This window comes from Miscanthus floridulus, chromosome 2 (assembly GCF_019320115.1).
Source record: "Miscanthus floridulus cultivar M001 chromosome 2, ASM1932011v1, whole genome shotgun sequence".
In the NCBI taxonomy this organism is placed as follows: Eukaryota; Viridiplantae; Streptophyta; class Magnoliopsida; order Poales; family Poaceae; genus Miscanthus; species Miscanthus floridulus.
Window position 1 is genome coordinate 41873002 of NC_089581.1, and position 12227 is coordinate 41885228.

At 43.1% G+C, this 12227-nt stretch overlaps 1 protein-coding gene across 1 annotated transcript; it reads left to right on the plus strand.

Moving 5' to 3' along the window:
- The first annotated feature begins 334 nt into the window (after positions 1-334).
- On the plus strand, positions 335-1088 carry LOC136538590 (3-oxo-Delta(4,5)-steroid 5-beta-reductase-like). Its single transcript, XM_066530541.1, has one exon. The coding sequence runs from the start codon at positions 343-345 to the stop codon at positions 1054-1056; it is 714 nt and encodes a 237-aa protein (XP_066386638.1). The 5' UTR covers positions 335-342; the 3' UTR covers positions 1057-1088.
- Positions 1089-12227: the final 11139 nt, after the last annotated feature.

Sequence of the window (12227 nt, forward strand, 5' to 3'; positions counted from 1 at the left end):
GTGGGCAGGAGCCCCTACGCGGCAGGCAACAGCAGCCCTGCGGCAGCAGGCTGGTGCGGTAGAAGAAGTTTCGTGCGGCAGTAAGCAAAGTGTGCGGCGGCTGGCCAAAGGAATCGCACCTCATTAGGGTTAAAATCTAATTAGTATTTATAGGCTGTTAATTGGGCCAGCGCTAATTGGGTCTACAAATTAATCTCTAGAGACGGCTTAAGAACCACACCTATAAATCAATAATTTATAGACACGGTTGCTTAGAGGCATGGGAAACCGTTCCTCGTCCACGTCTCCCTCCAGACGGGCACCAAACACTACCTGGGAGGACCCTTCCAGTTCATCGGCAAGATGCCCACCCCGGACCCACCCTACGCCCAGGACATGCCACGCCGGGACTGCCCCAACTTCTACTACGACCAAGAGGACATCCTCTTCGCCGAGGTCTCCCGGCGCGGCGGCGACGTGAGCTGGTCCGTGCACCGCCACAACATCATCCTCGGCTTCTCCCCACGGGGCGCCATCAACGTCGTCCGCAGCCTCTGCGTGTACGCCGCCATCTGCTGCAAGGAGGGGGTCGCGCTGCGCTGGCCGGGGTGCCTCGGCTCTTGGGAGAGCTTCAGCAACGCCTCCAACGCGGACCTCATCGCTGAGCAGCACATCTGGGCGGCCGTGGACCCCATGGCCAAGAACCAGGCGTTCAACTGCAACAACGGAGACCTCTACAGCTGGAAGATGCTGTGGCCGATGCTTGCGGCTCGTTTCGGGCTGGAGTGGACTGGGTACGACGGGGAGGAGAAGCAGTTCAAGGTATCGGAGGCCATGGCCGGGAAGGAGGCGGTGTGGGCAGAGATCGTCAGGGAGAACCAACTCGTGGAGACACACCTCCACGACGTTGCCGATTGGTGGCTTATGGACGTCGTGGTGTATGGGTACGGCACCAATTGGAAGCTTTTGGACAGCATGAACAAGAGCAAGGAGCACGGATTCCTCGGCTTCCGCGACACGTTGAAGTCCTTCAACACATGGATCGACAAGATGAACGCCTACAAGATTGTTCCTTGAATACCTTCGATTTTACTATATATTCTCGTTAGTTTTCCCTAATTATTCTTGCTGTGACATGCATGTGTTTCAGTTATTACCATGGTCAGGTATCAACTGTTTCCCAGGAATATCTAAGTTTCACTTGTATGTCATCTTGTGATATAAACAAGTTTGTTCTCGATCCATAGTACTTTTGTATTGTCGAATAAACATGAACCTAAAAATTTAAGTTCGTTCAGATGTATGGTGAAAGACTCATTTGTTATTCCTCGCCAACTACCCTGTACGCGGCATTTTCAAGTTGCAACTTGCATGTGCATGGGCAATTCCTGTGGCAACACAGCTTTAAAATTTTAGGGCTAGTTTGGATAACCCCCATTTTCTCACGAGGATTCAATGAGATTAAGGAGGAAATGACTTAATTTCTCCCTTAATCCTCTCACCAATCCACAAGAGAATGATTGATTCAAACTAGCTCTCACGTCCATTTAGTAGTAGTTTAATAGTAGTATATGTCAAGCTGCCGACTAAAGGTGTATGGGTGGCAATAGACCATATTTCCAGTAGACTTGACCTGCGGTTTCTAGGCCAGCAGAACATTGTATTCGCAGGTCATGCCTGATTGTTAAAGCAATGTTAAATTACGTAAAACATAATTGCCTTTTGGGATCTTGTGTCCCCTTGCAATGATGACAGAGGTTACCAAGCAATCGCCTGATTTTCAATTTTAATATAATTTTTATATATGCACCGAGAACAATATACAGAGAGGGTAACTAGGAAAGGTTAAAAAATGAATCTATTACTTCCTCTAATTTTATATAGATAGACTACCAAATCTGCAACGGAACCAATACATCTTAAAAATCGAACTTTATATCATGGCTAGACGTAAGTTGTTCTAACTCAGATAACACATATCATGAGTTATACGAAGCATATATGGAGGGCATGAGGGTGGTTTGAGAAGTAAAAAAGTGGGACAAAAGAATTACTTCGCTCTCTTTAACATATATTATAGGTATAAATTACTAACACGAAATTGATATATAATTATATTCATTATGAGAACTAGCCATCAACTCAATGCTTCATCATGGCCAATCTTATGTTATGTAATAAGTAATTAAAAGTTACACGGATAAATTATGTATGTGTTGGGGAGCTCATATGGAATATGTGCCAACTCCCCCTTGAAGAGACCCGATAGAGATTTCTTTGTCACTCACATGTAGGTCCTATGTATAAAGGAGGTGATATTTTCTAAACGGTTGGAGCACATATCCTCTATACACTTTAATTCAGGTTTTTTTAATCTGCTATACTAGATTTTAAGTGAAAGGTGGAACTAGATATAGTGGAGATGCTTGTTTTGAATAACATTTTTGTATGGTTGTCCTTTGAAGTTTATGGTGATTTTATTTCCTACAGTATACACTTTTTCAGAGATCCACATTGAAATTTCTATGCATATTCCACTATATCTAGACTTACTCACCTCAACGTATTTGAGATCAAGGGTTATTTGCTTTCCAGCCATAATTTGGCACAACTAATTCTAACCACAGTTCGCTATGCTTAAAGGAATCTCACCACTCTTTTTTACTATATGACACATGGAGCCTAAAAAATCTAACTTTAGTTTCCAACCAAGCATTTATCGACTTAGTCAAACTTACATCCTTTAAGAGTGGACATATGCCAAACTTGCTAGTCAAACTTAAGTTAAGGTAAAGTATGACTAAGTAAAGTGTAAACTTACCTTAAGTAAAGTGTGGTAAAGTGCGACTAGCAACTAAACATTCTTTACGAGTAGTCTTATTGGAGGAGCGTTCTTGTAAAGCGATTCTTAAAAAATGGCTGCTATGAAAAGTTGTTGCCCGTAGAATTTCCGGAGAAGGCCAGTCTCAGTGGAGAGTTTCGTAATATTATTTCTAAGAATATCACATCAAGTAGAATGCAATAAAACTTTGAATGAAGCAACCACTCTCAATGCATAGTTTTATTCTATAGTTTTATAGGCATTTAATTCCATGACTCATTACGAGTTGGTAACTGTGCCAGGAGAGTTTCATCCCCATAAAACTCATTTCTTCTCTCTCTTAATATGGTGCCACGTCATAAAAAATGTCTATGTGGGAGCTTATTAAATGTGGATGAAACTTCCACTGAAACTGACAGAAGGAGAGATTGTTTGCGCTTGAGTGTATAATGACATGCATGTCCTTAGAACTGGTGATCACTTGCTCGTTGAGTGGACATAATAAGGCAATAATTGCACTGATTTTTTTACTTTACAAGGTGCGTATATATTTTAATAAAGACATAACGTTGCACATAGGGGGAAGGTACTGATGAAGACTTGAAGACCAAGGTGAAGGGGCGAAGGGCCAGAGACAGAGGCATGGCTCGTGTCGGCGTTGTTAGGGTCACACATTGCCACATATGGGCCTAACTTGGTGGAGTGATTAGTTAATTTGAATCTAAACTTCAAATTATTTTTTTTCTCTCTAAACGGAAGTCTATTTTTGGATCCGTCTATATCAACATGTTGTTTAGAATATAAAAGGCAGAAAAAGGTCCAATTTATGTATTACTTTCACTACCGAAAACATCAAATTTGCCGAGTGTTTTTATATTTACCGAGTGTATTCTCTTGGGCACTCGGCAAACAAGTTCTTTGCCGAGTGCTGCTCTAAAAACACTCGGCAAAAAAAAACCACTCGGCAAAGAGGAGGTTTGCCGAGTGTCAAAAAAAACACTCGGCAAAGATGGGGTTTGCCGAGTGTTTTTTTTTTATGCTCGGCAAAGAAGTAAAATATTTTTTCTAGGAAAGAAGGAGAAGAAAAAAATGAAAAAAAAACTTTGCCGAGTGCCCAGATCTAGAACACTCGGCAAAGAAATAAAATCTTTTTTATGGGAAAGAAGGAGAAGAAAAAAAACAAAAAAAATTTGCCGAGTGCCCAGATCTAGGACACTCGGCAAAGGAAAAAAAATCTTTTTTTTCTAGGAAAGAAGGAGAAGAAAAAACAAACTTTGCCGAGTGCCCAGATCTAGGATACTCGGCAAAGGAAAAAATCTTTTTTTGGAAAGGAGAAGGAAAAAAAATGAAAAAAAAACTTTGCCGAGTGCCCAAATCTAGGACACTTGGCAAAGAAAAAAAATCTTTTTTAACCGGCCCCAGCGGACGCCCCTCCCCTCCCCCTTCTTCTTCCCCCACCGTCGCCCCTCCCCTCCCTCCCCTCCTCCCTTCCCGACCCGGCGCGCCCCTCCCCTCCCTCTCCGGCGCGCCCCTCCCCTCCGGAGGCCTCCCCATTCTTCTTCCCCCGCCGGCGCCCCTCCCCTCCCTCTTCTTCTTCCCACAGGCGCCCCGGCCTCCCCTCCCCATTCTTCTTCCCCCGATGGCGCCCTCCCCTCCCCATTCTTATTCCCCCGATGGCGCCCCTCCCCTCCCCCTTCTTCTTCCTGCGGGCGCCCCTCCCCTACCTCCTCCCCTGTCTCCTCCTCAGATCCACCCGCCCACGCCCTCTCTCTAGCGCCGCCGCGCCACTCCCCTTCCTCCAAGGGGCCCTTCACGGCCGCTTGCGAGGCATCCCAACCCCTCCCGTCTATGGCGCAGGGCGGCTCGGCCCCTCCCGGCGATGCGGAGCGGCAGCAGCAGCAGCGGGTGGCGGTGCAGATCCGCCCTCCTCCCCTCCCTCCATGGCTCCACCGGCGTGTGGCATCACGGATCCGGTGGGATGGAGCCACCACGGCGTGGATCCGGCAGAGAGGTGTCCTCCGGCGGCGGATCCGGTGGGTTGGATCCTGGTGGCGGTGGATCCGTGGATCTGACGGTTAGGATCCCTCCGGCGGCAGGCTCCACAGCGAGCAACGCGACGGCGGCGGGCTCCATGGCAGCAGCCCCTCCCCTCCCCTTCTTCTTCTCCCGGTTGGATCCAACCCTCCCTCTCCCGGATTCGGCGTGGTGTGGTGGTGGTGGTCGGCGGCTGTGGTGGTGGTACCGCCGGTGACTTGTTTTTTTTATTTTTCCAAAAAATGTTTGCCGAGTGTTTTTTTTTTTGGACTCGGCATAGTCTTTGCCGAGTGCCCGACGATTGACACTCGGCAAACACCTCTTTGCCATTAAAACCTACGCCGAGTGTCGTTTGCCGAGTGTAACACTCGGCAAAATGCTTTGCCGAGTGTTTTTGGGGTCCTGGCACTCGGCAAAGCTCCTGTATCTGGTAGTCTTTCTTGTTTTTGTGTTTTTAATTCAGCATTTGAATGTACTATGGGTGTCTTCTGTTGTGCTACTTTTATTGCTTTTTAGCTGTAGATGCTGTGATTTTCTTTATATTCGGTGTCCTGTTGGAGCCATAGCAAGCTGATCCGAATAGACAGTATAATGTCTCGACGGTTTGGAGTACCTCTAGAGATCCTCCACGAGGTGGCACACACCAGTGTGGTAGGAACAAAGAAAGAAGAAAAGGAAGGGTATACTTTAATATAATATTGTTTTATTTAAAAAAAGTTTTTATCGAGTTTTGCAAAAGCGCAAGAAGAGAAAGTGGGTTTTACTCAAGTGGTTGGGTGAAAGGTGTCATCATGAACCCAATCAGGGCTCCTTTGGACAGGGGCATCCCCGCGGGGATCCCGGACTCATCTGCGGGTGGCGAGAGGCCCGTGTCGCTGCTCCCCGTCGTGATCCACGGCACCATTTGGAAACCTCGTGGGTCAAAATAAGCCCGTGCCTTTTCCACCCCAACCCCATCAATCCGCGCAGCTTAGAATAAACGCCTCCGAGGTCGTGTTGTTTCTTCCTAGTCGGTCATCGCTCCCTCCTCGCTCGCTACTCCAGTCCCGTGTCGCGTCGCGTCGCCCAGGAAAGCATGGCGGCTAGGGTTTGAGCGTCGCCGTCTCCATCCCTTGAGCCAGCCGTCGTCGCCCCAGGTCCTCGTCGTGTCGCCGCCGCCGCAACTCCTAGATCCTGCTCCGACTTGGATCAGGCACTTCCTGGATCGTTTCTGGTCTCGTCGCCGCCATCTCCGTGTGCACCTGCTACGTCCCGTCCAACCGTGTCATGCTTGGTCTCCTAGGCGCAGGTTGGGCACCTCATCCTGATTATCTTGTTGTGTGTTTCTTCTTAGATCTGCTCGTCTTTAGTCTTCACTTCTTAGAATCAAATCGAATGGATGAACTAGGTCGTGGTTCTTGGGCATGGCTTCTACTTTCAATTGAATCACGTTCTGGCTTTTTCTGCCTCACGAGTTCGAGAAATTAGTACTGCTACCTGTGATCTAGTTTTAGTTTTTGGTTCAGAGAGAAAAATATAAAGTACTAATGGTGGCTATGGTTCGAGCTCTACCCTCTCCTACTCGTGCTCCTCCAATCTCTGCTCCTTCTGTTCACAGGCCATTTGTTCTTTTCGTCTTCCTCGCAGAGCGCCACTATGGAGCCTAGGGTTTGAACACCGCCAGTCGCTGCTCCGTCCCACATCCACCAGCTGCCACACTCGTTGAGCTGCCACCTGCACATTCTACATCCCCGGCCAGCCATCTCGCTCGTGGTCTCTAGCTACAGGTTCAACGCCTCCTCCTCTGTTCTACGTTTCTTTTAGATCTGTTTGGTGTTCATGAATTATGTGGTGATCTGGTGGTTCTTTCCACAACTGGTGCTCTTTTTATTGTTCTATGTTTTTTCTTAGATGCAATCCTATCAATTTGTTTCCTTCACTTGTTAGCTGCAGCGACTAGTTGCTTCTTTTTTAGTTGAACATTAGGTTAATGACTCTAGTTCAGTTGAGGTTGTCAAACTAGCTTGCTGCTCTTTTTTGGCTCAAGGTTTCCTCAGTTTTTGTTTTTTAGATAGCGCACTGCAGCTGCATTTTAGAGTGTCAGTAGTAACTGGCCAGTGGAGAGTTCAGGTAAAGCTTAGCTGCAGACTTCGTTTTTCAGTCAGTTCAGAGATTTCTTTGTAGTAGTTGTTTGTTTTCCATCGGTTGCTAGCTGTCTTAGCTCTTAAGTGCTTCATGTGCAGCTTCTGAATATTCAGGCTTTTTAGAATAGTATTCACAGTTCAGTTCAGTGAGTGCTTTTCGATTTGTTTGGGTAGCCTATTAGCAGTAACACTTTTTATTATATTAATTATGTTTACTCATTTCTTTCGTTTACTTCCGTGATGTTTTAAGCAAGTACTAATTGTTCGTAAGGTCAGTATGTCACAAGTTGGCATATGCGACTTTTACAATTAGAAGAGAGACGCGTTGGGTAATTTTGGAACATAGGCTTTAATTATAAATACATAAGTAGGCCAATATCTTAGCTGGTATAGAGCTAATGCTAATATCAGATATAAGGGTCACGCTATGAATATGTGGACATGCCTCTGTTATTAGTTCGCCCATGCTTGCAGAATTAGTACTGCTACCTGTGATCTTGTTCGGTTTAGAGAGAAAAATAAAGTACTAACACGTACTTTATTATAAATACACAAGTAGGCTAATATCTCAGCTTGTTTTTATTTGCAACTTTTAGATAATGTGCTCTAGAAAGGAGAAAATTAAGAAATTCATACAGATGGGAGAAGAAGATGATGATGAATTGTTTCATGTCATTGTTCCTGCAATACTTGAATGTCTGATGAAGAGAAGAGGCCAGAGCATACCTCCGAGTATACTGGTGCTAAGAAGGTGAAGGAAATTCTGGAGGGGCACGAGAATTGGTGTAAATCTGAGTTTCGTATGGAGACACGAATATTTAAGGAGATATGTAACTATCTTAGGCGTGAGGGTCTATTGTGTGGCACACGAGGTGTTACCGTTGAGGAGCAGCTAGAGATGTTTATGTATATGATTTCACACAATGCTAGCAATAATAGACTGAAGAAAGCATTTCAGCATAGTTTTGAAACTGTCCATAGGCACATAAGGCAGTTTTCAATATCATTCCCACTCTCACCTATAGATTTCTGAAGCTTCCTACTTCCAACCAAACTCACCCCAAGATCGCTACGGATCCTAGATTTTGGCCCTTTTTTGGGGTGAGGCATAACACTAGACCTTACTGTCTCTTTAACATTTTGCTCTGTTTTTAAGTTTTATTTTTTTACAGAATTGTATTGGTGCTATCGACGGCACACATGTGCCTATCACAATTGCAGAAGAGAAAGCCCCCCATATAGGAATAGGAAAGGCACACTATCTCAGAATGTCATGGTAGCATGTGACTTCAACCTGAACTTCACATTTATCTCTTGTGGGTGGAAAGGGTCTGCTTCAAATGTTGGAGTTCTTCGATCAGCTATTTCCAAGGGTTTCCAAGTTCCTGAGGGAAAGTTTTATCTTGTGGATGGTGGGTATGCAAATGCACCACAATTCCTTGCGCCTTATCGAGGAGTTAGATATCACATTGCTGAGTTTCGGTGGCGCTCATCTCGAAGAAGAGAATATGCTGATCACAAAAAGCTTTTCAATCATCGTCATGCACTTCTTAGAAACCATTTTGAGAGGGCTATTGGGATTCTTAAGAAAATGTTTCAAATTCTGAAAGTAGGAACACATCATCCCATAGAATCTCAAATAAAAATTCCAGCAGCAGCCGTTGTATTCTATAACATAATTAGATGTCTAAATGGTGACGAGAATTGGCTAGATCACCAACCTACTTATATACCAGAATCTGATCATGTTGATCTGCCACAAGGAGATGGTAATCATCAAAATGATGTGCAGTCGCTGAATTTACAAGACCATGCTGCAAACGTCCTAAGAGATCAGATTGCCATGCAAATGTGGAAACGCTACAATCAAAGTCATGCTTAGGAAGTAGCAGTCAAGTCGTAGAGCATGAAGATTATTTTGTAGTGTGTTATGTAATAAATGTTGAACATGCCAATGTGCTATTGTATAAGACATCTATGTTTATGACTTCCTATCTATGTGAGTTATGTTATATGTCGCCAAACTATTACAGTTGTGTTTGAATGTTATTTTTGTAAACTCTAGCTATGACTAAAGGACAAAGCTCAAGAGCATCATGGAGCTTTAATTATGAGAAAGGACTTCTTGATGTACTTCAAGAACACAATCATGAAAGGTTTAAGGGCTAAAATGGTTGGTCACCTGAAGGATGGAGAAGTATCATAAAGCATTTCAATGAGAAGTTTCCATCCGCTGGATTTTCGAAGGCACAGATTCAAGACAAGGAGAAGGACATTAAAGGAAACTACAAGGCTATTCGGGCAGGGATTAAGGAAAGTGGGGTTGGCTGGAATGATTCTTTGTGCATGATCAATGCTTTACCAGATAAATGAAAGAAACTTATTGATGTATGTTGTAAGATCATTTCACTTGCTAGATAATTTAGTTTGTTACTATGCTGCTAACTTTAGTTTGCATTTGCCAGGATCATCCAAGGCTTAAGAAGTTCCAAGCAAAAGCATTTCCTTTGTATCACGAGTGTGAGAAAGTGTACGAAGGTAAACTTTTTATTCAGCTACTAGTGCAGATAGCTTTTTTACCTATCCTACAGTAGTGTTTAGTATTTAGATTTTTTGAGCTACTAGCATTTGTTTTTAGATAGTTTTTTGTTAGACTACTGTAGCTGTGCAACTGTCCTAGAGATAGTTTTTTTTTGAACTATTAGCATGTGTTTCTCAAACTGTGCAGCTGTGTAACTGTCCTACAGATAGCTTTTTTTGAACTATTGAAATAAACTTTTTATTTCAATGTGTGTTCTATACAGTAGTAGCTTTCCTGCTACTACTATCCTTTTCTGCTAATATTTTTGGGACATTCATGTGACTTGAGTTTATTTATCCACATGAAACAGGAAGCATTGCAACAGGTGAATTAAATTTCACATCAACAGAGCCACTTGAGTTGCACCCACCGTCTTCCACTCAACATGTCAACGCCGGTGACATAGATGCTCCAGATAGCAGCATGAACCCTTTCTTTGCAAGTATGGATGATCATAGGGCATCAAGTGAACCTATAGACCTCACTGGAGCCGAACCAGCTTCCTCTGCTTGTTCAGGACAAAAGGGATCAGGAAGTGGGAAAAAGAGAAGCATTGCTGGAGTTCTACAAGGCTATTTGGACCACAAGATAAAGCAAAGCAAAACTTTTGTGGAATCACTAGATGAAACAAGTAAAGGTGACTATTCTATCAAGAAGTGTATGGATCTTCTGGAATCCATGGAAGAGCTCTTAGATGAAGAGAAGGCGCAAGCAACAAGCGTCATGAAGTGTGAGGTGAACAGAGAAATTTTTATCAACTTCACAAACCCAAGAGTTTGCCTATTGTGGATCAAGGGTGAGATTGCTCCAAAGGTAAGTTTACTATTCTTGTGACTACCTACCTTACTAGTACTACCCCTTGTGTAAGAATTTTACGGTACTGTGAGAAGTACATGGTGTTGTAGAATTTATTTATGAAATCTGACCTTCTGCCCAGTGCCCAGTGCCTAGTGCCTAGTGCTGCAATTGACTGTTGGAGTTTTTGTGAGTTTTACAATGCCTTTGACTAAAACTGAAAACCCAAATGCCTAATTTTACAGTACTATGTAAAGCAGGAAGCTTTTCATTAATTTGGTTGTACAAGCAAAGTTTCTAATCTAGTGTGCATGTAGAAGAATGATACTTTTGGCTATATGATAAAAAAGTTATCCTTTGCCAATCCTTGCAAGATTCACCTACCCTAAGACAATGGTCAATCAACCAAAAGACAATAGGAGTAGAAATCAACTAACTAATTACTTGGAAGATTAGAAAATGGAAGTTAGGATAGGAACAATTAAATTCAGAAATCAATTAATCACCATGGTTAAGGGGCTGTAACATTTTTCATAATCTAAATTTAACCAAATTTTTTCTTTGTTAGTATTGAGTTATCATGTATGAATGAAAGCTGATGGCCCTGTTCGGCTTACCTCATATTTGGTTTGTTCGGCTTCTTTTTTTCAGCCGGAACAGTGTTTTTCTCTCACAATAATTCAGCCAGAACAGTATTTTTCAGCCAGTTTCATCCAAGTTTCAGACCAGCGAACGGGGCCATAATTATTGCTCAAGAAGAATGATAGTGAACCAGATTTTTTCTTTGTTAGTATTGAGAAACTGAGGAAACTTTCAGTTAGTCAACCAGGTTTTCATTTGCACAAATCCAATATTTTTTCTGTGAGTGCTGTATGATTGCGTGAAACTCTAGCATTTCAAAGGGGCCTAAGTATGCAACTTGAATCCGTTTTTGGTTATACAGTATGTTTTGAGTGCAATTACCAATTTCACAAATGATATTTGACTAGAAGCCGTTACCAATTTGATAGCAAGCTTGATAGATACTAGTAACCATAATAATTACAGGTATTGACGTCAATTTAATCTGATAGTCTATTGCTAGCTATGATCTTGTGTGCAGTTAACATTAGTATTTGCAGTTCCTATATTTACATCTGTGGTAATGACAATGTTCGTTGATGCAGGTTTGAGTGTCTAGGACATTTGAAGAGGCATCTCATGAAGTGTCAAAGCTACTGAACGTATTAGTTATTGAGAAATTTCCAATTTGCCACATTCCACGATGCCGCTTTTATGTTTATTCCTTGCTTGAACTGGACATGTCTGTCTTTACTTCCATAATTTTGAAAGTCTATGCAAATGAATTACGTATCCGTACTAAATTTATCTATGGTGCTAAGTTTCAGCTTGAGAAAACATCATTTTCTGAATTCTGTGTGTTTTTCTGATTATTCTGAATATTTTTTGTCGTCCGGGATTTGTATCTCCATCTTTCCCAAATAGTAGCTGGTAAATTTTCCCACTAGGGGATTCCGTCTCCTAGGGGACAGTGGTGGCAAGTGCAGTGGAGAAAACCCCTTAGAGGCTTAAACACACGTGGTTTTGGGCACCCTTCATCCAAATGAGCCCTCACCGATGTTTGAATTCTTTTCAATTCGAATTCAGGGTTGGGTGGGAAGGTGTAATCATGAACCCAATCACTCCTGTTCAAACTATTTTCAATTCGGATTCGGGTGCTTTCTCTTGTCACATTTTCATAATTGCAAGAGGGTGTGAGCATATGAACTAGGCAGATATATCACAATACATCGCCTCTTATTGTCGCCAAATTATCTGAAACCATTATCGGGATTCCATATGCAAGTCTTTTCTTTCCTTTCGAAAACATACGCCAAAGTCTGTTGTCGTCAAA

What these genes read in the sequence shown, in the direction of transcription:
- LOC136538590 (XM_066530541.1), top strand. Translation starts at nt 343, where the DNA reads ATGCCCACCCCGGACCCACCCTACGCCCAGGACATGCCACGCCGGGAC.